Source organism: Ammospiza nelsoni, chromosome 6, assembly GCF_027579445.1.
Source record: "Ammospiza nelsoni isolate bAmmNel1 chromosome 6, bAmmNel1.pri, whole genome shotgun sequence".
Lineage (NCBI taxonomy): Eukaryota > Metazoa > Chordata > Aves > Passeriformes > Passerellidae > Ammospiza > Ammospiza nelsoni.
This window is the reverse complement of record NC_080638.1, coordinates 12,219,268-12,245,590: the sequence shown is the minus strand read 5'-3', so window position 1 is coordinate 12,245,590 and position 26,323 is coordinate 12,219,268. Positions and strand designations below refer to the sequence as shown.

The following is a 26,323-nucleotide window of genomic DNA, read 5'->3' as shown; positions in this document are numbered from 1 at the left end:
CCTTCCAAGGACCTAAGTTTTGGGGGCTCAGTGCCACCCATGCCCTCACAAACCGCAGCCCAGGCGTGGGACCTGCCTGAACTTGCAGTATTTTTTTTTGCATTTCACCAAAACCAGGTTTTTTCCAACTCAGACAAGCCCTGTTGGAACGTGTTGGCTTTTCAATCATCTGCCTGTCTGTGGCTCCTGGCAGCTTCCTGGCACAAGCTCCAAGCCAGAGCACAGCCTCTCTCCAGGTGCACACTGCCTTGGGAGCAAAGGCAAATCCAGCAAAAAGCAGGAAGTGAAGGATTCCTGCCTCTGAGGATGTTCACCTCCAGCCAGAGCCAGGACTGGTGGCAGAGGAAGGGGGATCCAGCATGCTGCCAGCAGCAGTTTTGGGGCACTCAGAGGTGCTGAGGTTCTGACCTGTGCGGAAAGGACACCAGGCAAAAAGGGCTCAATCCTGCTTATGACTCCTGGGAGATGCTGCCATGGAGAAAATACAGACGAAGGAGGTTTTCCAAGAACAAAAGCAGACTGTGGAAACTGCAGGAAGACTTCCAGTTTTGCAAGACAAGCTGAGTAGGTACACAGGAGGGTGGGTGCTCCTGCATGCTGCGACACAGAAACCAGTGCCAAGTCCCAGGCAGACAGTGGCTACTCCCGTGGACACAGTGATCCCTGCAAAGGGAGTGATGTCCCATCTCAGCAGGCATGTGAGAGCCAGGGCTGCCCCCAGAGCAGGACATGGTCCCCAGGAAAGACCTTAGCAGCCTCCAGTTCCACACACCATCACAGTCCCACGAGGGAGCTCTGTGGAGCTGTGTTGGAAACGCTGGCTCTTGGGAACACCAATCCCGGGTGAGCGTGTTCAGCACTGACACAACACCAGCTCCTTCGGGAAGTGGGGCCTAGGGGAGCTGCATGGAGACTCCCTGTGCTGGAAGCTTCAGCTATGCCCAAGCAAAAAAAATTATCCCTGGGGATTTCCTGAGTGTGTCTGCGTGGCAGGGATGGGGCCATGCCATCCCCTCTCTGCAGCTCCCTCTCCTCATGCCAGCAGGAGTATCCAGGTGCTAAATCACAGTAGGAACTCTGCTGGGCTGCAAAAATAACCAATTGCTTTTCTCCTTTGCACTGCACTCGGCAGGCAGCTACCACTCTTTCTGGTCCTTCAGACCAGCACTGGGCTTGCTGTCCCTCCGGAGAAGCTCCAAGCTCTGCAACAAGGCACAGAGAGGACACAGGCTGTTTCCTAATGCTCCTGGCACAGGTTGCCTCATGGGAGAACACTGATTCAATACAGCCCCCTTCATCCAACAGACACCCAGGGCACATGGATTATCTTCATCTTGCCACCAGCTGCAGGAAAATACGCTCACTCCTGCCCTCTCTTCTGGGAGGCAGCTGCAGCAGAGGGCTGGAAAATCCTCCTCTGGCCAGTCCCAGCTCTGCCACCAGACAGCCGCATGCAGGAGGGGGCTGTGCTTGTGCTGAGCCCCTCAGCCCACTGAGACACCCTTCAGAAACTCCCTGTTCCCTCTCTACCCTGCCCCATGTGGACAGTGCTGGGGCAGAAGTGATGTTCCATGGATGAGCTGAGCAGGGTGATTCAGTGCTCATTGTAGAGCCCAGAGAGCTCAAGGTGCCTCAGTACCTCTGGGTGACAATGCTGAGTGATCCAAGTGCCACTCTGACCCTCGTGCTGCAGGGCACATCTGTCTGACTGTCATTGTCTCTACCAGACCAGGGGCTGTGAGCAGAAACAGCAGGATCAGAGACTCCCAGAATTATTTAGGCTGGAAAGATGTCAAAGATCATATAGTTCAACCGGTGACCAATCCCCACTTTGTCAATCAGACCCAGGACCTGAGTGCCAGGTCGAGTAGTTCCTTGAACACCTACAGGGATGCTGACTCCACCACTTCCATGGGGAGCCCATTACAATGCTGGACAACCCTTTCCATGAAGAAATTCTTCCAGAAAAGTACCTTTCCTCCTTCCAGGGGAACAGCAGTGGCCAAGGGCAGGGCGCTGTGCAGCAGCGCTGCTTCAGTTTCGGGTTTGGCGGGGACATCCGTCTCCTGCCCACTGTGGCAGATTAGCGCTGCAGCCAGCAGGGTGCTTTGGGGAGAGCTCATGCTCCCGACCTCCTCAGCCTCTTAGAGGTTCAGGATCACCCCCTTTCCCCTGGATTCCTTTGGAATGACAGCTCCTCAGGCAGACCCTCACCTCCGGCTCTGCCCGGAGCTCCACGTGCCAAGGGGGAGCCGGCTGCCGTCCCCCCCCGGCGGCTCCCTCCTCCCGCTGGCGCTGGGCCGCCTGCCATTTCCCTTTGGCGAGCACGCTGTTCCAGCCTTTTTTCCCCCATTCAGGCTGACAACTGGGCCTCAGCATCAGCTGCTTGTTGCTCAGCATCAGCCTTTCAGCAAACAGCAGGTGCAAGCGGGGCGACCCTGGGCTGCGCTACAGTAATCCTGCAGCCCCCCTGGGCCTCCCTCGCACAATATTGTGCCCTCGGCTCAAGAATGTTTTTGTCTCCCCTTCACAGTTGTGAATTCTTGTATAGATTGAAAAGAAATCTCTTTCTAATCTTCCTGCGGTGCCGTGGCTGGGAGGAGCGGGTGCCTCGCTGCGAAGGGAGCGTGGCCGGCACAGCTGTGCGGGAGGAGCGGGCAGCTGCCGCCCGGGACGCAGGGATCGCGTCCCCTCTGCCTGCATCCGTGACAGCGGGTACGTGTGGCTCCGTGGGCTCTCACTCCGGCCTGGGAAAGAAACCGACTCGTCACCCACATGAGCAGTACGGCGGTGACACAGCAGCAGGTCCCTGCTCCGGCAGCGGCGTTGAACCGCAGCGAGGGCTGCCCGGAGCCCCGGGGAGGCTGAGGCGAGCGGGACTCTAAACACACGGGGATTTTGAATAACACATCGTGCTGGGCTGCAGGAGGGAGGCAGGAGCAGGAGGGAGGCTCGTGAACAGGGATGGAGCATCACCGTAGGGCTTGGCTTCAGCACATCTCTGTACAGTGAAATCAGGACGCGATGACACTTTTGTTATGTGTCACCCTGTACTGAAATTGCTCAAAGCCCAGCACGGGAGGGAAACATCATTCTTCCCACAGGCTACCAAAGCCTCCCTTCTGCTCGTGGACCAGCTCCACAGGCAAGAAACCACATCCTCTGTCACACATATACACAAGCACACGCACTCCCCACTGCCCAGAAAGCAGGAGGACAGGCAGTGAGACAGAGCACGGGACAGAGGGGCTCTCCAAGGAGCTGCTGAGAGGGAGACACTGGTCCCACAGCAATGCAGTAGGCTGTGAATCCCATCTGGCAGCCCCAGCGGGACTCAGCACCTTTTTTTTTGGGAGGTAAACCACTGCAGCCTGGTCTCTGTGGAGGACTGGGGAGAGCCACTGCCTTGCCTGAGGTGCTGTGCAAACACGAGTTCCTCTCCCACATCCTGTACCTCTTGGTGTGGTTTGACCTCGCTTGACAAGGCAAGATTTGCTTTAACCACAGCCCAGCCCCATGACGGGGCCATGGCTCCTGGGGCAAAGGGGCTGTAAGCCCAGCTGGCCCCACAGACCCCGTGCAGCAGTTTTACCTCACAAACTGATTTTAACACCATGTCCCTTGTGTGTGCATAAAGCAAACAAGTCCCTCACACTGTGGGCAGCCCCCCAAACACAGCCTCTGTTTAAACTCATGCTCTGTCCAAAACTGGAAGGAGATGTGGTCCCTTCTGCCTGGGAAGCATGAGGCAGAACACTGGAGATGTCCAAGCCCATCTTCCCCACTGCATCTTCCACTTTTCCCTTGAGTTTCTGGATGAAACTCTAGCAGTGCCCCAGCTCAGTGTGAGCCCAGCTTTTCTACCACAAGCTGATCACCGAGTCCAACTTGTGCCTGACCCCCATCTTGTCACTCAGCCCAGAGCACTGAGCACCACATCCAATCATTCCTTGGACACCTCCAGGGATGGGGACTCCACCACCTACCTGGACAGCCCCTTTCACTGTCTGACCACTCTTTCTGTAAAGAAATTCTTCTTTATATCCCACCTGAACTTCTCTGGTGCAGCTTGAGGCTACACCCTCTTTTCCTGTCATTAAATGAACCTCATTCTGAATGCCACACTGCTGAAATAAACTCTCTGTTACCTTGTACTGGGTTTGTGGCAAGGTTTCGGTAGCCAGAGGGCTACAGGGGTGGCTCTGTGAGAAGCTGCCAGGAGGTTTCCCCATGTCCAGCAGAGCCTATTCCAGGCAGCTCCAAGATGGATGCGGCAAGGCTGAGCCAATCAGGAATGGTGGTGACACCTCTGGGATGACATATTTAAGAAGAAGAAACTTATTAGGCAGAAAGAATTGGGTCTAGATAGGAGCAGGGTGAGAATGTGTGAGAGGAACTGCCCTGCAGACAGCAAGGTGTGGTGCAGGAGGAGCAGGAGCTGCTCCAGGTGCGAGCTGAGGTGCCCCTACAGCCTGTGGTACAGAGATGGTGTAGCAGGTTGTCCCCCTGCAGCCCACAGAGGGCTATGGGTGTGTAGAGATCCACCTGCAACATGCAGAGGACCCCACACTGGAGCAGGGGGGTGCCTGAGAGGAGGCTGTGAACCTGTTGGCAGTCCATGCCTGTCCAGGGACCTGCAGACCCATGGAGAGAGGAGCCCATACTAGAGCAGATTTCCTGGTAGGACTTGTGAACCTGTGGGGGATCACCTTGGAGCAGGCTGAGTCTGAAGGACTGACCCCATTGTTCTGTGGAAGAATGACCCACACTGCAGCAGTACATGGAGAGCTGCTGCCCATGGGATGGACTCACATTGGAGAAGTTCATGGAGAGCTGTCTCCCGTGGGAGGGACCCCAAGCTGGAGCACGGGAAGGACTCCTCTCCCTGAGCAGCAGCAGAAACAACTTGTGATGAACTGACTGTAACCACCATTTCCGTCTCCCTGCGCTGCTGTGGGGGGAGGAGTTAGAGAAGGGAAGGAGGGAAGATGTTTTTGAGGTTTTTTACCTCTCATTATTGTGCTCTGATTTTGTCAGTAATAAATTCAATTAACATCTCTAATTCGAGTCAGTTTTGCCTGACAGTTTTGGGTGAGGGATCTCTTCCAATCCTTATCTCAACCCATGAACCTTTGTTATATTTTCTCTCCCTGTCCAGCTGTGGAGGCCAGTGATAAGCTTTGGTGGGTGCCTGGCACCCAGCCAGGGTCAACCCACAGCATATCTTCATTCAATTATTCAATTCCCCCCACTGCTCTCCATGCCTTCTCTGCTCAGCAGCCAGCCAGCTGCAAACAGGGCAAGGATCTTGAAAAGCAGGGAAGATGCAGCACATCCAGCCCTGCCAGCAGCCAAAGGCTGTCAGGCCAGGGCAATTTCCATCACATATCCCCAGCAGAAACCATGCAGGTGATATCCAGCAGCACAGCCCCCTGTGTTTTCCCTGTTAGCTCTGCTGCTCTCCAGAGGAGCTAAAGCACAGCCTGCATGATCTCTGTGAATGTATTTCTTTTAAATGAGAATTATGGGGAAAAGCTGTGGTTGGGAAGACAGAAGGACAGGCAGGGAAAGCAACACCGTGGCTGTTGCTGCTGCCAGCCTGGATGTGCTTTGGTGGGTAGCAGAGCCTTCACTTCCCCTCTGCTGGGGCCCTCCCAAGAGCACAGGCCACAGCAAAAGCTTATTTTTTTAGTATAGTACAAAGATTAACCCTCTTTTCCCCTAAAAAGCTCTCCCATCCCTTTCCCAAGGCAGCTGCTATGGAAGGGAGTGAGATTTGAATAATACAACCCTGCTGAGGATTTATGAATCTGTCCCTGCCCCTGTCCCAAGATCTGTTAGATATTGATTCATTTTATCTTCAACTCCAAGGTGCTGATCAGCCTGGAAAGTGAAGGCATTATTTATTATGTGTATTAAAACCAGACCTCTCCAATGCTGAAGGACAGGTTTAAAAATCTCTGGGTTCCTTCCACCTTAGAAAACGTAATTTTAACAATCTGAATCTCACACCATCCTGTCAGGGCTCTGACACTCCCTAGAAAAGTTGCTGTGGCAGGAATGGATCTTAACAGTGGTCCAAGATTAATTTTGTGACAAAACATAAATGTCTGGTCATATAACTAAATTCTTACATCCGTGGACACCAATGCACTGAGTATCTCCTGTCTGAAGTGCACCTCAAGATTCACTTCCACAGCATTTTCAGATGCAGCTCAACAAAATATTCCTGACAAAGCACCTCTGTCCACCCCCTATCCAGAGATTTAGGCTGAAAATTAAACCCTGGGACACTTCCTGAGTGACAGCCACCCACTGAGGCTGAATAAATATGAAGCTTTGGAGGAAGGTGTTACCACCAGGACTTCAGAAGCTCTTTCTGACTCTTTGTGACTTTTATAAACTCTTGGTGACCTACCTGGCAATCCAGAAAAGTGAACTGTCTTCCATCTGTGGCATTTTAAAATTCTAGTCTATTGTCACCTGGTATAGACAGGAGTCAACTATAACTAAACAAATACACACAGTGGAAAGTGAGTTTTGTTAAAACTGCTGGGAACTGCCTACATGGCAACGGTTTAATTAACTGTTCAATCAACTGTTCAATCACATTTCCAGCAGCCCATTTCCATTTCTGATTCACACTTAAAGGCTGGCAGGACGCTGGGCAATTTCCTTTAAAAAGCTGGATAAGCCGTGATTTGCTGGATACAAGATGCACTGAGATAACTCACAAACACATTGCTCAGCTGCCCAGAGTTGGAGTGTGAGGACAGGCTTGGCCAAAACAACAAAACCAACAACCTTCAGAGGGAACCAAACTCCAAAGAAATCAGCTCTTTCTGCCTGCTTCATTCACAGATGGCACAACACAGCTCTGATGTGTTAACTTGTCCCCAGAGTGATGGATGGTGATGACTCTGAGAGAATGACCTGGTGGGAGCAGTCAGTCAGCGCAGCAAGGACTTGGGCTTGCACCCAAATAACTCCAGAAGCAGCCAGAATAGGAAAGCTGCAAATAGGAAAGGAATTCTGCAAAGCAACACACATGGGAATTAAGGAGGTTTTAGGAATCAGCACCTAAAACGCTGCTTATGCACAGATGACTTTAAGTGCTCATGACAGCAACCCTTCAATGTGGTTGGTGTCACGTTCCCAAAATGGAAGGTATAATCCCATTGGAAGGACACAGCAGGAGGTTTCACCTTCCGATGGCAATATGCTAAATCCTAACTGTTTAATGGCACTAAAGGCTTTTTGGTAAGAACAAAGTTGTTCCCTTATTGTCCATTTTGGTGGGTTTGGCTTGACTTTCTGTGTGCAGTGGCTGCACACCCCTTGCCAGCCTGCCTGGTGGGGTGGATGAATGTCTGCCTTGCAAAACTGAGAATCAATAGCTCATGGACACCATGAATCAGGATGATCACAAAAGAGAAAAAACACTTCTTCCATGTACCCTCTGATTCATTTTGTCCAAGCCAGTCCAGCAGCATCTCTTCCCAGAGCAGGCAGAGGGGACTCCACAAGTGACAAAGCTGGAATGGCAGGCAGGAAGAAGCCGAGTTGTGCGCTCCAGCCTCACGGTCAAGGCCTCATGGTGGTCGTGGTGCTGCCTCTGCAGTGGTGGCATTACTTGAAGGTGGCGTTGAAGGCCCTGCCGATGACAAGCCTGCGCACCTCGCTGGTGCCCGCCCCGATCTCGTAGAGCTTGGCGTCGCGCAGGAAGCGCCCCATAGGGTAATCATTGATGTAACCGTTCCCACCTGCCACACAAAAAAGCCACAAGTCACTCCTTGTCCCTGATTCCGGGGTGGGACAGCAGAGGGAAATGTTCTTGCACTGTGCTTGGCTCTGTCCAGCCATCAGTGACTCACCCAGGCACTGGATCCCGTCCAGGGCCACCTGCGTCGCACACTCTGCTGAGTACAGGATCACTCCGGCGCAGTCCTACGGGACAGTCACAAAGGGACAGTCAGGAGAGGTGTCACCTGCCCATCTCCAGTCCCTGTGCTGCCCTCATGCTGCCATCACTCTGCAGACACCTGCCAAGAACCCTGAACTACTTGAATACAAAGCACAGGGACAGGGAGCTCCAGCAGTGTTCCTGTTACTACAGAACACTCACAGCAGGTCTGTAAAGGTCCCATGAAGACAGAAGAAGGAAAAAAATAAAAAGTGCACCAGAGAAGATGGCTCTCTCACAAAGGCCCATCAATCCCCCAGGAGACCAACATGATTTGCTTTGGGATGCAGGGATTTGTGATCCCACTGTTAAACAGCATCCTCCTCCAACCGAAGCGTGGTGACAGGTGGAGGTGATAACACCTCTAACAACTGCTACAGCCCTTACAACAACCAGGACATCTGTCTGGGCTTCCAATAAACACCTACTGATGCTGCTAAATCTTCTGCCTTGTAAAAGGAGGTTTGCTTTTAATTTGTGAGTGAAAAAAGGTACTTTAGGTGTGAGAAAAGGACCCTTTGGGCTGTGGGGACTTGTTGTACAGAGGGTACCCCCAGCTGAGGCTCTGGGACTGGAGGAATTGCCCCAGGACATACAGCCCAGGGAGGAGTTGAGCTTACCTTGGCATTGAAGTGGCCCTGGTCACAGGCTTTGGCCACGTTGTAGACGTACTGCCGGCAGGCCATGAGCCGCGTGTACATGTCTGCCATCTTGCCCTGCATGAGCTGCACGGCCCAAAGACAAGGGACATTAATTAGCGGGGGTGAGGGGAACCACCCATTCCCCAAAATACCTCAGAAGAATTGGACATGGGAGGAGACTTGGACCCAGCAGACATGAGGGAGCTGGAGGTTCTGTTAAGCCACAGACCCCTAGATATCAGCTACAGTCCCACATCCACCAACAGTGATTTCAGGGGAGCAGGCTCAGAGATCTTTCCACCTTCTCACCACATCACAGCATCCCAGGATTCCCTGAGTTGGAAGGGACCTTAAAGTTCATCCAATTCCATCTCTGCCATGAGCAGGAATCTTCCACTACCCCAGGCTGCTCATTACCACATCATGCAGCCCCAGCACAAACAGCAGGTGACCTCCTCCATGCAAAGCCCTCACCACAACAAAGCTCTCGGTCTTCTTAGTTTTAAAGAGAAAAGAGGACAAAAAGTCCCAATTCCTTTTCTGCCTCACCTGGAAGTGACCAATTTTCTGTCCAAATGCTTCTCTGACATGCAGGTATGGAATTGCATGGTCAAGAACAGCTTGCATGAGCCTAAGAAGAGAAGAGGGAAAAGGGAAACAGTGGAACTATTAATTAATAATGATTTACCTTTGGAAATGTAACCCAAGGCAAAAAGGTCCTCATAGATAAAGTGATATCCTGCTGTCTTCCTACAGCTCCACTCAAACAAGATCCCATATTTCTCCCCAGTGCTCATTTGGGACATCCTGTGAGAAGGTCTGACCTTTTAATTCAGGGGACTGAGATTTGAAGAGCTTTCTCATAACCACAGCCAGGACAGTTTGTGCTCCTCTTACCTCCAGAGGCCCTCAACTCAAGGAATAACAACCAATACCATAAAAAAAAAACAAAAAAACAAGCACAGGTAAGAAGGAGGAGGGGAAAAAATCCTCCTCATGCTTTGTGGAAGTTGATCTTTCCACAAGAGGATTAGCCCAGAGAGACCACTCAGGAGGACAAAAGGACTGTGGGGTGCCAATGATTACTGGGGAGCGTAAGGATTGAATAAATGAGGAACAGACCAGTTTTGTAGTCTCTAGATAGTGTGTTAGATTCTAAGGAATTGATAACACAAATGTGCTGGTTATTCCCTGAGTAATAACATAGGGATACACAAACCAGCCACTGGGGACTGAAGCAGACTTATATCTCTGGAAATTTTTTTTATCAAGACTGATAATTTCCAAAGCATGCTCTGGAGTGACAGTGGACACTGGCAGGCAGACTTGCAAATGTTCTTTCTGGCATTGCTTCTCTCATCCCTTGCCCCTCACATGGGGCTTCACAGAGATGCTTTCAAATTGGAAAATCACTACATGAGGAGCTGAGAGCTCAGGGATGAGAGCTCAGAGCACATTTGAGTGAGCAGTGGCTGCTGAGAGGGCCTTGAGCACCTTCAGGAGAGCCCAGTTGAGCAGCTGTGCTGGTGCTGGAGTTCTGTGCTGGTTTTGACTGGGACACCCAGCAGCCACAGGACCTCCTTGCACCTTGCTTCCTTCCCACATCTGACCCAGCCTTTTCTCTCCTGCTGCCCCAGTAACCCAGTTCTCCATCCAGGATCCATCCTACCAAGAGCTGCAGGCCCCAAGGGATCCTCACCAGGTCTGGCAATCACCAAGGACCCTTCTGGCCTTACAACCTACAAAAGATGACAATCCCTTACCCCAGGGGGCCCCCGGACAGCACGAGCCTCTCCAGGTCCAATCCACTCATCAGAACATACACTCCTTTGCTCAGTGTCCCCAAGACATTTTCAGCTGCAAAGAGCAAAGGAAAAGTGATTTATTTATGTGTAAAACTCAGACAAGCTGCTCACTGAGGGCCTGTGTTCACTGGGGAGAGGAGCAACCTGGGCCAGTGGAAGGTGTCCCTGCCCACGACACGGGGTGGGACTGGATGAGCTTAAGGTTCCTTCCAGCCCAAACCATCCTGGGATTCTATCAAAAATGACTGAATAGCCTGAAAAATTTCCTGGAAAAAAACTGTTTCAACTTCCAAAGCCAAAGATTAGAAGGAGCCAGAGTGCCAAGTGCATTAACTTCCAACACTGCAGTGATGTGCTTCTCCACGTCATCATCCTCTTTCCACGAGAACATGCTGTTCCCTGTGGATGACTCCTGGGACATGATCAGAGCACCGGGGCACTGGCCTTGATGATTTCAGGGTGGAGGCATCCAACACAGTTAGAAATGTTAGGTTTCAGCTGAAACTCTTCCACTTTAGCTTTTGGAGGTGTATATGGGGAGCAGGAGAGCTCCTTGCTCTGCAAATGTGCAATCATTATTTTAATGGTAAGACATCTTCTCCATTTGCTCTAGAAAGGCTGGAATTTTTCTATCAACAAAAATTGCCACTGGAATAACAAATACTGCTATTACAGAGGCCTCTGTTGTGCTTACAAACATGGGAAAGGATGTCCATTTTCAGGCCCTGGCCCCAAAAGAACTCAGAAGTGTTACAAAGCCTGCTGGAAAGTCTCCGGTGAAAAAACCTTTAGGGCAAAGTAGCTCAGCTCCATACAAGACAGGACCTCTAATGGAAACAAATTTCTTGGAGAGCTTCAGCAAGGCTTTGGAGTAGCTGTGGTTAAGAACTAGGTCCATGAGGGTGAAAGAGCAGGGTGAAGAGGGTGAAGGGAGCAAACGATGTGCTCCCTTCCCTCCAATCCAGCAGATTGCACTTTTCAGTCCCATCAGCTCCCTCAGAGGCTGCTAGAGAGAGATAAGCATCTGCAAAGCCCTCCAGGTCACAGGCTGAACGTGTGTGCAATTAGTGATCCAATTAATCTGATCAAGAACACAGGAAACTACCATGATTTGAACCCAACTCACCAGGGACCTTGCAGTCTTCAAAGATCAATTCACAGGTATTAGACCCTCTCATTCCCAGCTTATCCAGCTTCTGGGCTGTCCTGAAACCTTGCATTCCCTGCAAAGTCAAAGCAGTAAAAATATATTTCACATCTTAGTTCCAACAGACTTAAAAAAAATTATGAGATATCTGTGAAATTCCCCTGACCACAGGAACACGTGTAGGGTGCCAGGAGGGAGATAAAGTGACCTAAGAACAAGACCAGGTCTAAGTGCAAGTGCAGAGAAAGCAAATGGACAAAGAAACACACACATATGAACCCTGTGCACCCATTTTCTAATGCACATAAACAGCAAATAAATAAGTTATTTGGACAGCTGCCCACATAGGCTCTCCTACAGCAAGGGTTGGAAGCTCTGCCAGGAACTGAACTGTTCTAATAATGAAGTTATGTCCATCAGAAGGTTTACTGATCTCAGATTCCATTTTATTGAATGTTCCTTTCCTGTCTGAAAGGCAGAAAGTAGTTTGTCTTTGAGGAAGAGGCAGCTATGGAAGGAAAACCAGCTGACTTCCAAATGAGGCTGTTAAGGTGAAGGATTCTGCTTTAAAACCCTGTGGGAATGAGTGTCCCTACCCTCTCCACGATGAAGGCAGTTATGCCTTGGGAGGCCGGGACAGCGTTCATGTCGGTTTTAGCGTAGACGATGAGAACGTCCGCATCCGGCCCGTTTGTGATCCAGAACTTGTTCCCATTCAAAACAAAGAAGTCTCCTGGAAGCCAAGAGATGAAATCTGTTAGCTCATGACAGCAACACTGCTATTTCCACTCCATTTATTCCCTAACAGGCTTCCCAGAATCACTTAGGTTGGAAAAGACCTCCAAGATAATCAAATCCAGCCTTTGGCCCATCACCACCTTGTGAACCAGACCAGAGCACTGAGTGCCATGGGCAAATTCTTTTTGAACACCTGCAGGGATGTGGCCTCCAGCACCTCCCTGGGCAGCACAGGACAAGCTTTACCTTTCTTGTCTGCTTTCAGCTTCATGGACACAACATCAGAGCCAGAATTTGGCTCACTCATGGCTAAGGCTCCAATGTGCTCCCCACTGATTAGCTGGAAGAAAGGACAAATATTAGCAAAAGATGAAGTCCAGCAGCATGGTTTGTGTTCCCTCTTTAGCCCCCTGGCCTGTTTTCCTGCACTGCACCTCCACAGTCACTGCTCTCCACAGGAACTCAAACAAGAGCTGCAGCTCCCAGCACAGCCCGAGCAAGGAGCTCCCTTGCACTGCACGAAGGAACAGAACCAAACCCCAGAGGGATGAGAAGGGTGACTCAGCTCTGTCTCAGCTACACAAGCACAGCCCTGCTTGCACAACACATGAGGAAGGTGCCAAGGAACCATGCAGGCAGCCATATGCCTGTCCCCAGCTCCTGCCTGGGCTTTCTGCTGCCCTTTTACACAAACATGAGCTGGTGAACACAGAAGGCCAACGAGGGGGTGAAAAGGCATGGGGAAGTTCTCTGCAATGTTCTCATAGCACAGTCCCCCCACACTCACCCCACAACAGCAGATGGACCCTCCTCCTGTGCCTGCTCACACCAGGCTCTGACAGAGCTGTTGCTTCTGCCTCACTGTTATTTCATCCTGCCCTTTTCTCCTTGCCTTTTTTTTCCCCTCCCTGTGTACTTTCATCCATCTTCTCCTCCTTTTGATCTCTATTTTTTTAAAAAAAAGACGACTCAATGCTTAAGATATGTTCAACCAATTCAATACATCAGTGCATTGCTACAGAAGTCCCCATGAAGTGCTCAAATCTAGTTAAGCACATTTAAGTGCTCTGTCAGGAGCCAAAACAAGTCAGAGCTGAAGTGACTTCACATCTCATTGAAAGGCAGAGAATGAAGCATGAAAATATACCTGAGGAAGGAGGACAATTTGGGGTTACACATTTGCAGGCTGCACAGTGCTTTGAGGAAGTGACACTGTACTTTGCATGTTGTTTAAATCAAGTTTCTTGTGCTGATAATTCCACTGATAATCTCAGTAGCTGGGATTCAATGTGCTCATTGTTTTTATATGCATTTAAAAACGGAAATCTAATTAATGCACTTCTGAGTTGCAACATCAATGCCCCAAGTGATGATGAAGTTTCACATGTGGTTAATTAACAGCCAAACCAAGCATTTAGGCAGTGAGAAATGGAGAAAATAAAATAGAAAAGCAGTGACTTTCATTCAGAGATCTTAAAGTAATTTGGGAATTTGAAAGAATATTCTCCAGTGTCACCTCAAAGCCTCCCTTAGTAACATGACTGCAGACAGCTGGGCTGTGCTGCCTGCAGACAAGGACACGGGCGTGGGATGAGGTCAATATGGATTAATAGGATAAGAACTGACAAGCCAGAGAAGGGCAAGTTTGGCATGTTCAGTATTTCCTAAGGTTTGGTCACTGAAATCTGCTGCTGCTTAAGATGCCATCCTTGCAGCCAGGGCCCAAAAGCTTTGCAGTGCTCCCCTCCTCCAGGCACACACCTTGGGCAGGTACTTGTGCTTCTGGGCCTCGTTGCCGTTGCGCACGAGCTGGTTGATGCACAGGTTGGAGTGGGCCCCGTAACTGAGCCCCACGGATGCTGAGGCTCGGGAGATCTCCTCCATCACCACCACGTGGTCCAGGTACCCCAGGGCAGAGCCACCGTATTCCGCTGGCAAGAGAGGAGAAAGCTCATGTTACCCACCACGTGCACGAGATCCCAGGGCTGGGCTCAGTCTCCAATGAAACCCAAGACACTGAGAACGCCTCTGGGTTTGACTGTTGCCATCCCTGAGCTGGGCACTTCTGGCTTTCCCCACCCTTTCTTAATTCCATTTTTCTCATCCTAAAGTCACAGGGATATTTTGTCTTTGGCATAAACCATAGTTGACTTGTATAACATAGTTTATATGTAGAACATGCACAAGGACACATCTTGAACATGCTACTGACATTGAGTAATAATGAGTCCTTCTTATCACCCTTAGTATTGTCACAAAGATTAAATCACCAAGTTGCAACCTCTTTAAGGTGAACAAAGGAACACAGGCAAGGTTTGTGAAATCCATATATGTTTGCCCCTAAACAAGTGAGGAATTATCAAACTGCTCAAAAATGTGACACTACGGATGTCTACAAATGTGCAGGACACCAGAATTTTGATGAGCGGCCAACTGAGAACGAGAATGATCCATAAATGTAATTTGTCAGTGACAAGCACGTAGGTTTCAAGAGAGGATAAAGTGAGACAGAGCAGCACTGAGACCCCAGCTAGGCACACAGAGTTGAGCCTAAAACTAATAGTAAAGACTAAAATCACAGAGTAGAACAGGGAGAGAGAAGGCAGGTAAAAAGAGAAGGCTGAGAAACGCGCAATGGCCTTCAGAAGGCAACAGCCTACATAAACATACACACATGTACCTCTAAACACATTTATAGACACACAAATACAGTTACCTCCCAACCTAAAAGCTCTGTTCTCCAGGTAGAAAGCAAGTGGTTGTACTGCTAAGAGAAGCACTACAACATGAATGCCAGGGAGCAGCTAGGGAGATAAGTATGGAGCACTTACTCATCATCAATGTGGAGGCTGCAAGCAAGAGCAACAAGGTAAGAGCAAATCTCTGTCTGTGCTCAAAGTGACCAAAGGGCACAGCTCCAAGGGGCTGCTGTCCCAAATTCCTCAAATTAACATCGCAGCCACTGGCATCACACACAGCCTTTGCTCCTATGTCCTTCATTTTGACTCCTGCTTCTATCTGCAGGGCACTTTATCCTTTAAAATCTCTCCCTACCACAAACCCAAGTTTAAGGGTTTGCTATCAGTATCATAAAATATGGGCTTAACAATTTTTCATGTATGCCAAAACAAGAGGGTTTTTAATTAATTCCTATATAATGGTTGGGTTTGGTGCTTTTGCCTCAAGAAAGGTGGGGTAACTGTGAGCAGCACAAATCCAGGACTGCTTTGCACTGCAAGAGGAACAGGAAAAATGATCCTGCCAGACATCTCCTCATATAACACAAATCATGGTGTGTTCAAATGATGCTGGGCTTTCAAAGCTGCTCTTCGTACATGATATGCCTGTATTATCATTCCATGGAAACAGCATATTTACATTTCTTCACTTTGCACTTTATAAAACAAATGGAAAGTTACAAACACCACAGTTATCTTAGTTTTAGGAAGAAAACAAACAGCACTGTTATACAAAATGTGCCCCTAATAGACTTGATGCACTGGCACCCAAACATGCCATCTAATTGTGTACACCCTCCTAAGATTCCACATGATCTTTACATCCTAAATCCCACTCTCCTCCAACAAAATCAACATCAATAAAGAAACACAAAACTCCACAATCCAAAATAAAGTGAAAAATCCTGGGCATAGGAGGGTTTGAGAGGTAAACCTTTGAGGAAATCAAGAAGGACAGGACTCGCGAGGGGATGGCTTATTTATAGTGTGGGAAACTGCTGTAAGCCTCAGGCACAACATCAAAGAAGAAAGAAGGTAAGAGTGAGGAAAAACAGGAGCAGCAGTAAATGGGGAAGAGGAGAGAGAGAAAGCAGAAATGCAGAGTCTTTCAGCACTGAAAGCGAGGCAGAGGCATTATTCCAAGGCATTGCTATTCAGCTGGATTCTGCAGAGCCTTTGCACAGCCACATCCAGCAAACAGATTTTTCCATGGGGAAAGAAAGGCCCCATCAGCTGCTTTTCTCCACTAAGGGCTTCTCCTCATTACCCTGCCTTGGTGCATTCAGCAGATCACACTCATCTGTAACACTCATCACAACACTTTTCACTAACCTGCTCAAGGCTGAATAAGATTTCCCCTGATTTTTTTCCGACTGGTTGGCTGTGGTCACTCCCCATTAGTTATCACAGCTTTTCAGGGCATTATTTTAGAGCCTTTAACTTCTCCCATTGCAGATGGATGTTTGTTCTGGGATACTTTTATCTCTACCTCTCATTCTTCCAAACTTGCTTCATATTAGAAAGGCACAAATACATTTGAACTACGTATGTTACATCTGGAGAAACCATTTCTGAGCAGTGCTTTTAAATTGTGAAAGGCATTTTGTCTAACAGTGAAAAAGGATCCAAAGTCAGAGAAGAAGAAAAACAGTTGAGAAAGAGTTTTTTTAAATGCAAAGATGGGACAAAATGAATGCTGCATCACAGACAATGAAGGCTGTTGTGAACTGGAAAGTGAGAGTTTTAGTGGTCTGTCATTTGTTTGAAGTATCACCCATCAAAAGGCAAAAGATCAAAAGAAACTTACCAGGGGCTGTGATTCCCAGAACTCCCAGTTCTCCAAGTTTCTTCCAAAAGTCCTATGAATACAGAACATGCAATCAGCCCAAACTGGCAGTCTGGGCATCAGCACAACAAGTTTCCCCAGGGAGTTCACTGGACACATCCATTTATCTGCGAGATATCACAAGAATGAGGCAAACACAACCCTAATTCCAGTTCCTCCCCCAGTGCAGCTCCATCCTTGGAACTGAGAAACCACACAGATTTAAGGACAGTAGTTATGCTACACATGGGAGGAGTTTGTGGAATTCAGTGAAAATTCACATGCCTAAATTTAAATCTGGAAGGACACCTCCTAAGATTTCACTCTCTGACCACTCCAATGAAAATTTTTGTGTAACAGCATAAACTATCCATTACCAAAACTCTGGAAATATGGAGCTATGAGATGGCACTTTAAAACCCTTCCAGTAAAACAGGAGCTGGCAACAAGGAAGCATCCTCGGGGGATATAAAAAAATGGGAATGCCACAGCCATGATAAAATGCAGTAGCAAAGGATGCTGTCACCAGGGAGGCACACGTGGCCTGGTGCTCCTGTCTCTGCTGCTCCTTTCCTCTGCTATGTGGTGGACACATAGGTGAGTGCTCCTCACGTGGCCTTGGTGTCCAGCAGTAATTATCAGAGACTTCAAAAAGTATAATTCAATAGCTCTGGATGACATCTGGAATGCCAGGCTAAATTTATACACTTCACTTCAAAGCTGCACATACATCCCTGGAAATGTCAACATCAGAGCTCTAGGAAATGCTGGCAGATGTTTAGAGCTTTTTGAGTCTTGTGGAGCTTATAAAAACCAATAGTCAGATCTCTCATTTCCATCAATCACAGCACCCTGTGGCACAGGATTTGTTGGGTTTATTAGAAAGGCAAGTTTCAGCATTTGTACACAATATTTTCACAACAAATCTGAAGAGGAAATTCATGTCCAAGAAAGGGACTGAGCCAGGAGTATACAAAGCACACTTGGGGAAGGAGCCAGAACAGACAGGCAGGAATCCCATGATAAGAATCCAAACGAGACCATTATCAATCTTTATTATGAATATTATCGCTGGGTTCTGCCCCAGGTTGCTGAAAGTTGGTAACAAATGTTAAAACAGGAAATCAAAAAAAGGTTTTCTCTGTAGCTTTTAAGTTTGAAAAGTTAATGCACATGTTCCTGTGGTGTAGCTTGGGATTGTCTGGACTAATGCAGAGATCAAAGCCCAGAGAGGCTTTCAGAAGCACACATGGAATACTTGCCCGCATGCCTTTGAATTCATTTTCCTGGTCAATCTGTTGGGCCTTTGGAGCCAAATGCTCTTGGCAGAACTTTGTCATGGTCTGTCTAAGCTGGGAAAAGGAGAGGAAAAACACATCCATTACATCTCAGCAATATATTGTCATCTTCTTCCCCTGATCCTGCCAACACTCCCTCACCAGGCCGCTCCAGCATCCCAAACCCAGAAGCACAAGACCATAAGGAAATCCATGGTTCAGGTAACTGGCTGAAATACCACATCAGAGGGTAACTGCTTTAGTCTTTTTTATAAAAGACTTCATGTACCTTAGTCCCTCTCAGCATTTAACCTTAACTCTACCCTGACATGAGAGAATGTTCCTGAACTCCTACCTGCACTGGGGTTTCAGGCATATTTTTGGGCAGAGAACTTTGGAAGCTGATGAACTGAGTTTATAATGTGCCAACCCATCCCACAGCTGCTTACAGCATCATTTAATGGTGTGCAGATGCCTGCAATAAGCAGGAATACTGATTAAAACATGTTTGTGTCCCAAGCTAGAACTACATTACCTGCCTTGCTACCTTCTACAGTGGGGAAATTTGATAGAGCCAGGAATGTTCATTGATCGTTAATTAACATTAAGTGTTAAAAACTTAATATTTTTCTAAATTTTATACTCTGAACACTTACATGTATGCTATAGAAGTCTATAAGCATACTAACACAATGTATACAGTATCTCACATGTTTTTAACAGGAAGATTTAAAAACTTGGTCTTGATCTTATGGTAGAATTGAACAATAGTTTTTTTTTTTTCTTTTTGGTTCCTTATTTTCACACATTAATTCTGATGAAGCAACAGTTTTAGAGACTGAAACACTGAGCTGTTAAACCAGAACCTGTGTAAGGGGCAGGAACAACAAACCAGAATATGCCCATACTCCGTCTTTCTCTGACTACCAAAACCTAAGTATCCTCCTTTTTACAAGAGAAGATATGTTAAATTTCCAAAGTCACACAGAGCCTGGATTCCAGTACTAGCAAACAAGCTTTTTCTCCATTGCTAGATTTATAAACCTAAAGAGAACCCCAAAAGACATTAGATATCTTTCCACTGTGACAAAGCTGAATGCATTACACTTGGGCAAAGAGCTTAAAATAAATTAAGACAAGCTTAAATCATAATAAAAAAATGTCTTAATCAATTAGAGATTGAGGATGAAGTCAGACAGGCAGCCCTGGCACCCTAAGCCAGTTTATAACAGCTATATTGCCTTTAATTCACAATTTCACTAATATTACTGGAGATTATTTCTGATGTTTTTTGTCTTTTTAGCTTTTCCATCAGACAGATAGGAACAAGATGAATATTTTGCATCTTCTTTTAAATCTGCTGAATATAATAGTACAAAGAAATGTCAGTTTGAGCTGATAAGGCCATAAACATGAACACAATCATGGCAAGGAATAATTCTGCAGCAAGAAAGAAAAACAAGTTTAGTTTGCACATCCATGTGCTTGCACCATCAGAATTGTCTGGAAAGTGAGGCTGTAGCTCCAGTGTTTCACTGGCAGGAGCCTGTGTGGAACAGTCCTGGGAAGACACTGCCCTTCACTCCAAGCCCTGGGCAGAAGGGAATACATCTGGAATGGTCAGCACTTGGCTGCTGCTGCACACAGAACACAGCAAAGCTAAGGATCATAGAACACTGAGCTGGAAGGGACCCACAAGGATCATCAGTCTGTTGGAAATGATGTAACTTTCCTAACTAATGTCTCATTAGCTGCTTTAATTAATTGTAAGCATGCCCACTTGTAGTCAGCATTAGTTAAGCTCCTTTTTCACAGACACTTACTCTGATCATTAAATCACTGAAACCTTAGGTTTGCTAAAACTAATCCTGACAAACTCCAATAAATAAAGCCTAAGGAAGTTGAAAATTGGACAACTGAGATCTTAAATTTATGGCCCTTCAAAGATGTGTTGAAGCAACCAGAAGATACAGACAAGACTGAAGCCTAGAAAGCTGGAAACTCCCAATTTAAGAAAAAATTATAAAAGGACTAAAGAAAGTTAGCCAGATAAGCATGAAGAGTGAGAAATCAACAGAACACTAATTAATAAAGAGAATGGTGCAACTCAGATGATAAACTTTTGCTTGCTAAATATGTGTAAGTGAAAAAGTTTTGTGTCTTGGGATTGTGTGGAGGTCAGAACTTTGTCAGCCACACAGACACGTCTTGGACAAGAATAAAGTAATGCCTTACACACTAACACTAAAGACAGCATAAGAGTCTTGTTTTTCCCAGTGTTTTCAGTAAAACGTCCAACTCCCAGCTCTGTACAGGAAATCCCAACAATCTCACCCTGTGCCTGAGAGCGTTGCCCAAACGCTCCTTGAGCTCTGGTAGCTTCAGGGCTATGACGATTCCCTGGGGAGCTGTTTCAGCGCCTGACCACTCTCTGGAGGAAGAGCCTTTTCCCAATACCCAGCCTAAACCTCCCCTGACCCAGCTCTTGCCCTTCCCTGGTTCCCGTCACTGGTCACCACAGCAGAGATGTGCTGCCCCTGCGTGTCCCCTTGCAGCACAGCCGCAACCTGCATCGAGTTCCAAGAATGATCCTAAACCTTTATATGCCACATTGGGCAGGAGAGCAAGCCGGGAGAGCTTCAACATTCCATTTGGGAGGATGTGGCGCAATCCCACCGAAACGTTCCTTGGGCGATCACGCTTCTGCCGATTATCGCCTCTCCGGCAGGCCGCAGGCGGAGGCAGGGGCCGTTCCCTCGGGCGGTGCGGCGCTCCGTGCCGAGGCCACGGCCGGGCCGGGCCGGTCACCGCCGCGGGCCGCGTGTCCGGGGCCGCCGCGCCCCCGCCGCTCGCGCGGGGATTGGGCGGCCCGGCCCGGCCGCGGCCAATCGGGGCCCGCCCGCCCCGCCACACCCCCGCGCGGCGCGGAGGGGCCCGGCCCGGCCGTACCTGGCGCTGCTCGGCGCTCAGCCCGTTCACCGTGTCGTCCACCGCCAGCCCCGCGCCGCCGCGCCGCGGCACCGCCAGCGCCCGCCATCGCCGCGCCCCGCCCGCCGCGCGCCCCAGCGCCGCCGCCGCCATGGCCGCTCCCCGCCGCAGCCCCGCGCGCAGGCGCGGCCCGGCCCCCGAGCGCCCCGCCCCGGTGCCCGCCTCCCGCGCGGCCGCGGCTGAGCCCACGTCCTTGGAGCGCCTTTATTGAACTAAAACCCACGGACACCCGACACAAGGCCGACCGGCCATCGCTGCCGCCTCAGCCCCCCGTCCGTCCCCACCCCGCCGGGGAGCAGCCACAGCTCGTCCTTTGGATCACCCAACGCAGGAACCGGGCTTGACAAACAGGGACCACTGAACTAAGGGTGAAAGAGCAAAAATCCCAGTCCATCCTCGTGCCTCACATTGCCAGGAGCTTCCCCAGCGCTTCAAGCCTGGATTTCCATTCCTTAATTTGAGCTTGGAAGCCGGAGTGCTTCTCCAGGGCGTGCTGGTTCTCCTCTTGTGCTGATTTCCACTTGGCCTTGGCTGTCTGTGGAGAAGTCAGTGCACAGCACGTTTTACTAACATCAGAGTAAGGAACAGAAAAGCCAAGTCCTAAAGCATCTGAGCTCTTCCTCCTAAACTAAGATAAATCTGGGATTTCTTTTACCTTGATTATTGTGGAAAATGTAAATTTATCTATGGCCAAAATTTAGGAAGTCTCCTATAACGATTATGTTTTAGCTCTAGGTCTCCTTAAGAGTTGTAGAACTGAAATTTAATGACTGTTTTGGTCTCTGTATTGGTAATTATTGAAGCCACTTGTGCTTGCACACTTCTCAGTTTCCAGGGTCACTGCTCTGCAACATTTTCCAATTTAAATCAATTCTCTGGCCTCCAGAATAACAACCAGGCTGGTGGATCCCTCTATTTAAAAGAGGAGTAACAGTTTCCTTAACAAGTGTGTTTGTATTAAAAGAGGAATACTGCAGGTTTTCATCTGGGCTCATGTGGAAGAAAAGAGAATTAGGAGGGGCAAAATAACCTCCCTGAGGGCCTGGTGCTCACTGCCAGGCTGAGTCAGTCTTACCTCAAGCATCTCCTTCTCTTTTGCAGCTCTGTGACAAAATAGCATCAATTCTTCTGTGACCTTGCTAGTTAGCATCTGAAAAGTCAAAAGGAAAATGACTTTTAATATGATGCAAATAAATGTGAGTCTCAGCTGTTTTAGCATCAGGAGAGAAGGGTGAGGGCACACAGACCCCTCAAAGCCCAGTTCAAGCTTTTCTTACTGTTGTCTTTTCCCGGCACGCACGCATCTCTTCCTCCTCCTTTATGCTGCTGCCTGTAAGGAATTCAGGAGGTGCATTAGTGAACTTCTAACATACACATAACTCTGAAAAGCTGTTTGTTCTCCAAGTGACTTTCTACAGCAAGAAATACTAAGTTAGTTTATCCAGGCCAGGGCTTACTACAGGAAGCAGTTCTTCACTTAAGCCACAAAAAACTCCCCAAAACCCCCAAACCCTGGAATTCCAGCAGTATTCCCTAAACAAGGAAGCACAGTCTAAATTTCTTATGAATAGTCAAAACAGAAGGAAAAATAACCATTCCGGAGAAGGAGTACCAGGATGTAAGCAAAGTGCAAACTCCTTACCAGGACTGATGTTTCTGCTTTCTAAAATCGTCATGCAAGTCTCCTGAATTTTCTTGAGCTTCTCAACCTCATGGACCAGCCTCTGGTTCTCCTTCTTTAACTCCCTTAACTTGAGAGTGCCCTGGTTAACACAGGCTGTAAGTGAGACAAGCTCCCAAGGAGATTTTCTTCTCCTTAGTAATACTAACACAAACAAATTCACAGTAGTGCACTTGACACCAAGAATCAGACATTGCCTTCTGTCTTTACCACCACAGCAAATAAGGCTGTTGCAGGTCCTTCCTCCTGCTTCTTGACAGGAGTAATACATTTATTACATCCACACCCCAGAGCAATTACTACAAAAATCTGATCATGGGCAAATTCCTTTTAGGCAACTCTATCTTTGCTTGTGCTCCCTCTCATTTATGTAGACAATGCATGCACTGAGGAGCCTATAAACGTTGTGAAGAAAAGGGTGTCTCGGGTCTTTAAGCCACAGCATTATTCCCTACACAATCCAGATATTACCAGGCAACTGGATAAGCTGATCAGCCTCCCAAGTTGAATGCAATTCTCCAAGAGGATCAATAAGCATGTGGATTAGGGTGATCTGCCTGATAGTGCCAGAAGCTTTGGGAACATTTCATAGAAGTCTCAGAGGCTCTTAAGAAAATCAAGCTGTGACATGAGAGGAATGATCATCCCACAGACTGAGAACTGGAAAATAAAGTGAGATTTTACAGCTGTAGGTTACCAGGTGGGCCTCCTGTACATGCCAGAAGTGGTACTAAGCATGTCCTAGAGATACCTCTGAGACCCAGGGAATAAGGAAGTGCCAATTCTGACTCTAAACCTGATTCCACAAAATTGGGTCTGTTTGAAACACAAGTCCCTGAACAGTCCCAGCTCTCTCAGCCTTTCCTTTCCTCCAGTCCCTCTGTGGCCCTTTCTTGGACTCTGTCCAGTACATCCATATCTCTTTTGTACCAGGAGCCCAGAACCAGACAAAACATTCCCAGTTTGGCCTCCCCAGAGCTGAGCAGATGGGAAAACAACTTGAAGAAGATACAAAGACAAACAACTCAAACAACTTGTCCAGAAGAATACAAAGGCATTCTGACGAAGACAAGAATAAAAGCAAGACAATCCTTAACATGACCCTGTATGGATCAGAATACAGGAATTACTCAACAATTTATTTATTTTTCTCTCCTATCCTTACCTCTCCTCTTGCTAATTGTTGTTTGAGTGTTTCCACCAATTGATTCTTGTTTTTCAGCTCTGCTTCTACTTGGTATCTGCTGAGAGGGCTGTGGAGTTAAAGAACAAAGACTCAGGGGCAAAAATACCAGCGTTGCACACCTCCTAATTTCCCTTTGCCTTTTTTTTAAGCATTTGTTCTGACCAACAGATTTAATTAGCAAGCTTGGCAGGAAAGCTGCACATGGGTGAGAGCTCATCACCAGCCTTCACAGGAGAACACCACACACACCACAAGGACAACTAACAGAGGTGGGAGGCACATACCGCCTGGCCACTGTCTTCTTTGAAACTGGTTCCACTTTCTTCGCAGACTTCGGCAACCTTAAAAGAGAGATAAAATAAAATTACCAGAAGACTACAATGTTCTTGCAAATCACCAAGCCTGTTAGTTTGACAAAATGTGCAAAATGAGCCATCTTTAAGACATCTGCCAAATAAATCCGTCAATATTTTGCTTTGATTTACCCTTGGTTTGCAGGCTTGAAGATGCTGTCTGCTGGAACGTTTGAGGCAAAGTGAAGACTGGGAACCACGCTGAGCTCTGGCTCTGATGTGCTGACATGTTTTCTCTTTGAAGGAAAATTCATTTGCAATTCTGCGAGAAAAAGACAGCTGTGAAAGCACCACAGACTAGAAGTAACCTCCTTTAAGGTCTCTTAAGCCTTTAATTTGAGGTAAAGCAGTTATATCTGGCTAGAATGGAGACTTCTAGATAGAAGTAGACGTAGAAGTAACTAAGAGTAGACTTCAAGTTTTATCCAGGACCAAGGGTCCAGAATAAGCCAGAAACAGGTCAGATGTAGACAGTGTTAAAACACAATCACCAGGCTAGCACTAATGAGAATTTGAAATGATAATACACAATAAAGAAAGTCTCAACATCAAGCAGACATCGTGCCACAAGGTTGTTGTTCAATGCTGGAAGCAAAACAAGCACAGCCCACATTAAATTCTGTTAAGAGACCTCCATATTTTCTAAGAGTGAATAGCTACTAAAATAACATAGAAAACTAGCTTTTTATGTAGAGTTTATTTCTCTTAAATCACAACTGTTTAAGTATATAAAGCTTTGTTCACTCAGTGAGTTTAGGAAGCTGCTTCTTCTCCCTCAAGTTAAGTATTTTTCAAATTAAACACCCATGCGCACATTTACATTACAGCAATGCAGAGTTTCACCGATACAGCCCAGCTCCCATATTTTTAACGCTAATCCTGGGTGCCTTCCGCTTATAAAATGCTACAAAGTGCTGTAAGCAGCATTTAACGATTTAGAAAGGTAAGAGACTGTGAATAAAGCATCTTTCGCATCAAGGGGCCGCTGCCTTTAGCCGGTGGAGGGTACACACAGCAGGCTGAGCGTTAACTTAAGTCCTAAACAGGGACCAAACAGTGGAATAAAGCTTCTAATTAGATTTTGGAACAGCCACCACGTAGGCAGGGATGGAGCACCCTAACGCCGGCGCTCCGCTGCACCCCGGGCCGAACCCCGCCAGCCGTGTCCCCCGGGTGCCCGTCCGTGCCCCGCGCTCACCTGCGGGCGGCTCGGGCCGGTAGAGCCGGGAGTGCACAGGGATGCGGGAGAGCCGCCCGTCCATGGCGGCCGCGCTCCCCTCAGAGGTTCAAATAGGAGCGCGCCGGGACGGTTGGGCGGGCCCGCGCATGCGTGGGGGCGCGGCGCAGGCAGCGAGCGCACGGGGCGGGGCCGGTCCGGGCGGGGCGGGGCGGGGCGGGGCGAGGAGGCGCGCGCGGGCGGGGATTGAGGGCGTGGGCGCTCGCGACGCTTCTCGCTCGCGCCCCGTGTGCCTCGCGCCCCCTGCCTCAGGGAGGCGTTGGCGGCCATTACGGGGGCAACAGCCGCGCGCGAGGCTCCTGCCCTCAGGGAAAGGCGGAGCGCACTTCCTTCCTTCCTTCTTTCATTCCTTCCTCCTTTCCTTCCTTCACTGCTTCCCACTGCCTCTCACTGCCTCACCCTGTGCTTTCAGCACTCGAAGCCCGAAGATCAAGGAGTTTGTGGCCCTCTGTGCGGACGTGCAGGAGTCAAAAGCTGTGAGGGTGCCGGTGCTGCTGGTGTGTGAGGTACTAAAATTGTGCTCTAATGCTGCAAGGTGAAATGAGGCTTCTGTATAAAATGTTTCCGGACTTAAAGACATTTTTGCGATGTTTGCTAACATGGTTTTCTTAATGGGTGGGCAATCTCTCCCGACAGCCAAGGGGAGCAGTTCCTTGAGGAGGATGCTGCAGTTCCAACCTGAGGGTGGCTTTGGCTGCCTAAATACCCATCTGAACATTCACTATGACAATCTCAGGATAAAAC

General features: G+C 48.4%; 2 protein-coding genes across 3 annotated transcripts; both read right to left on the bottom strand.

Annotated features, from left to right (window-relative positions):
* Window positions 1-5,872: 5,872 nt before the first annotated feature.
* IVD (isovaleryl-CoA dehydrogenase) lies at window positions 5,873-21,215 on the bottom strand. 2 transcript variants are annotated; one of them, XM_059473998.1, is made up of 12 exons: window positions 21,084-21,215; window positions 18,120-18,209; window positions 16,840-16,891; window positions 14,056-14,225; window positions 12,541-12,634; window positions 12,153-12,289; window positions 11,536-11,632; window positions 10,368-10,461; window positions 9,154-9,235; window positions 8,584-8,688; window positions 7,875-7,947; window positions 5,873-7,763 (listed from the first exon to the last, which is right to left on the bottom strand). In XM_059473998.1, exons 1-12 carry the CDS (start codon window positions 21,213-21,215, stop codon window positions 7,630-7,632), a joined length of 1,260 nt encoding a protein of 419 aa, XP_059329981.1. In that variant the 3' UTR covers window positions 5,873-7,629. The 2 variants fall into 2 exon arrangements, with proteins under 2 accessions (XP_059329981.1, XP_059329982.1); XM_059473999.1 differs by lacking the exon at window positions 21,084-21,215 and adding an exon at window positions 20,732-20,813.
* Window positions 21,216-21,318: 103 nt separating this feature from the next.
* Window positions 21,319-25,659, bottom strand: KNSTRN (kinetochore localized astrin (SPAG5) binding protein). Its single transcript, XM_059474000.1, has 8 exons — window positions 25,541-25,659; window positions 24,475-24,604; window positions 24,274-24,330; window positions 23,969-24,056; window positions 22,765-22,885; window positions 22,400-22,452; window positions 22,198-22,272; window positions 21,319-21,657 (listed from the first exon to the last, which is right to left on the bottom strand). The coding sequence occupies exons 1-8, from the start codon at window positions 25,602-25,604 to the stop codon at window positions 21,526-21,528; spliced, it is 720 nt and encodes a 239-aa protein (XP_059329983.1). The 5' UTR covers window positions 25,605-25,659; the 3' UTR covers window positions 21,319-21,525.
* Between the last annotated feature and the right edge of the window lie 664 nt (window positions 25,660-26,323).

Excerpts from the sequence above, each read along its gene's own strand:
- IVD (XM_059473998.1), bottom strand. The coding sequence starts at position 21,215 with ATGGCGGCGGCGGCGCTGGGGCGCGCGGCGGGCGGGGCGCGGCGATGG. Across the intron at positions 14,226-16,839 it reads TCTGGGAATCACAGCCCCTG|CGGAATACGGTGGCTCTGCC; the intron begins GTAAGTTTCTTT and ends CTCTCTTGCCAG. Across the intron at positions 7,764-7,874 it reads GGACGGGATCCAGTGCCTGG|GTGGGAACGGTTACATCAAT; the intron begins GTGAGTCACTGA and ends TTTGTGTGGCAG.
- KNSTRN (XM_059474000.1), bottom strand. The coding sequence starts at position 25,604 with ATGGACGGGCGGCTCTCCCGCATCCCTGTGCACTCCCGGCTCTACCGG. Across the intron at positions 22,886-23,968 it reads AACAATTAGCAAGAGGAGAG|GGCACTCTCAAGTTAAGGGA; the intron begins GTAAGGATAGGA and ends TGTGTTAACCAG. Across the intron at positions 21,658-22,197 it reads AAGAGAAGGAGATGCTTGAG|ACAGCCAAGGCCAAGTGGAA; the intron begins GTAAGACTGACT and ends ACTTCTCCACAG.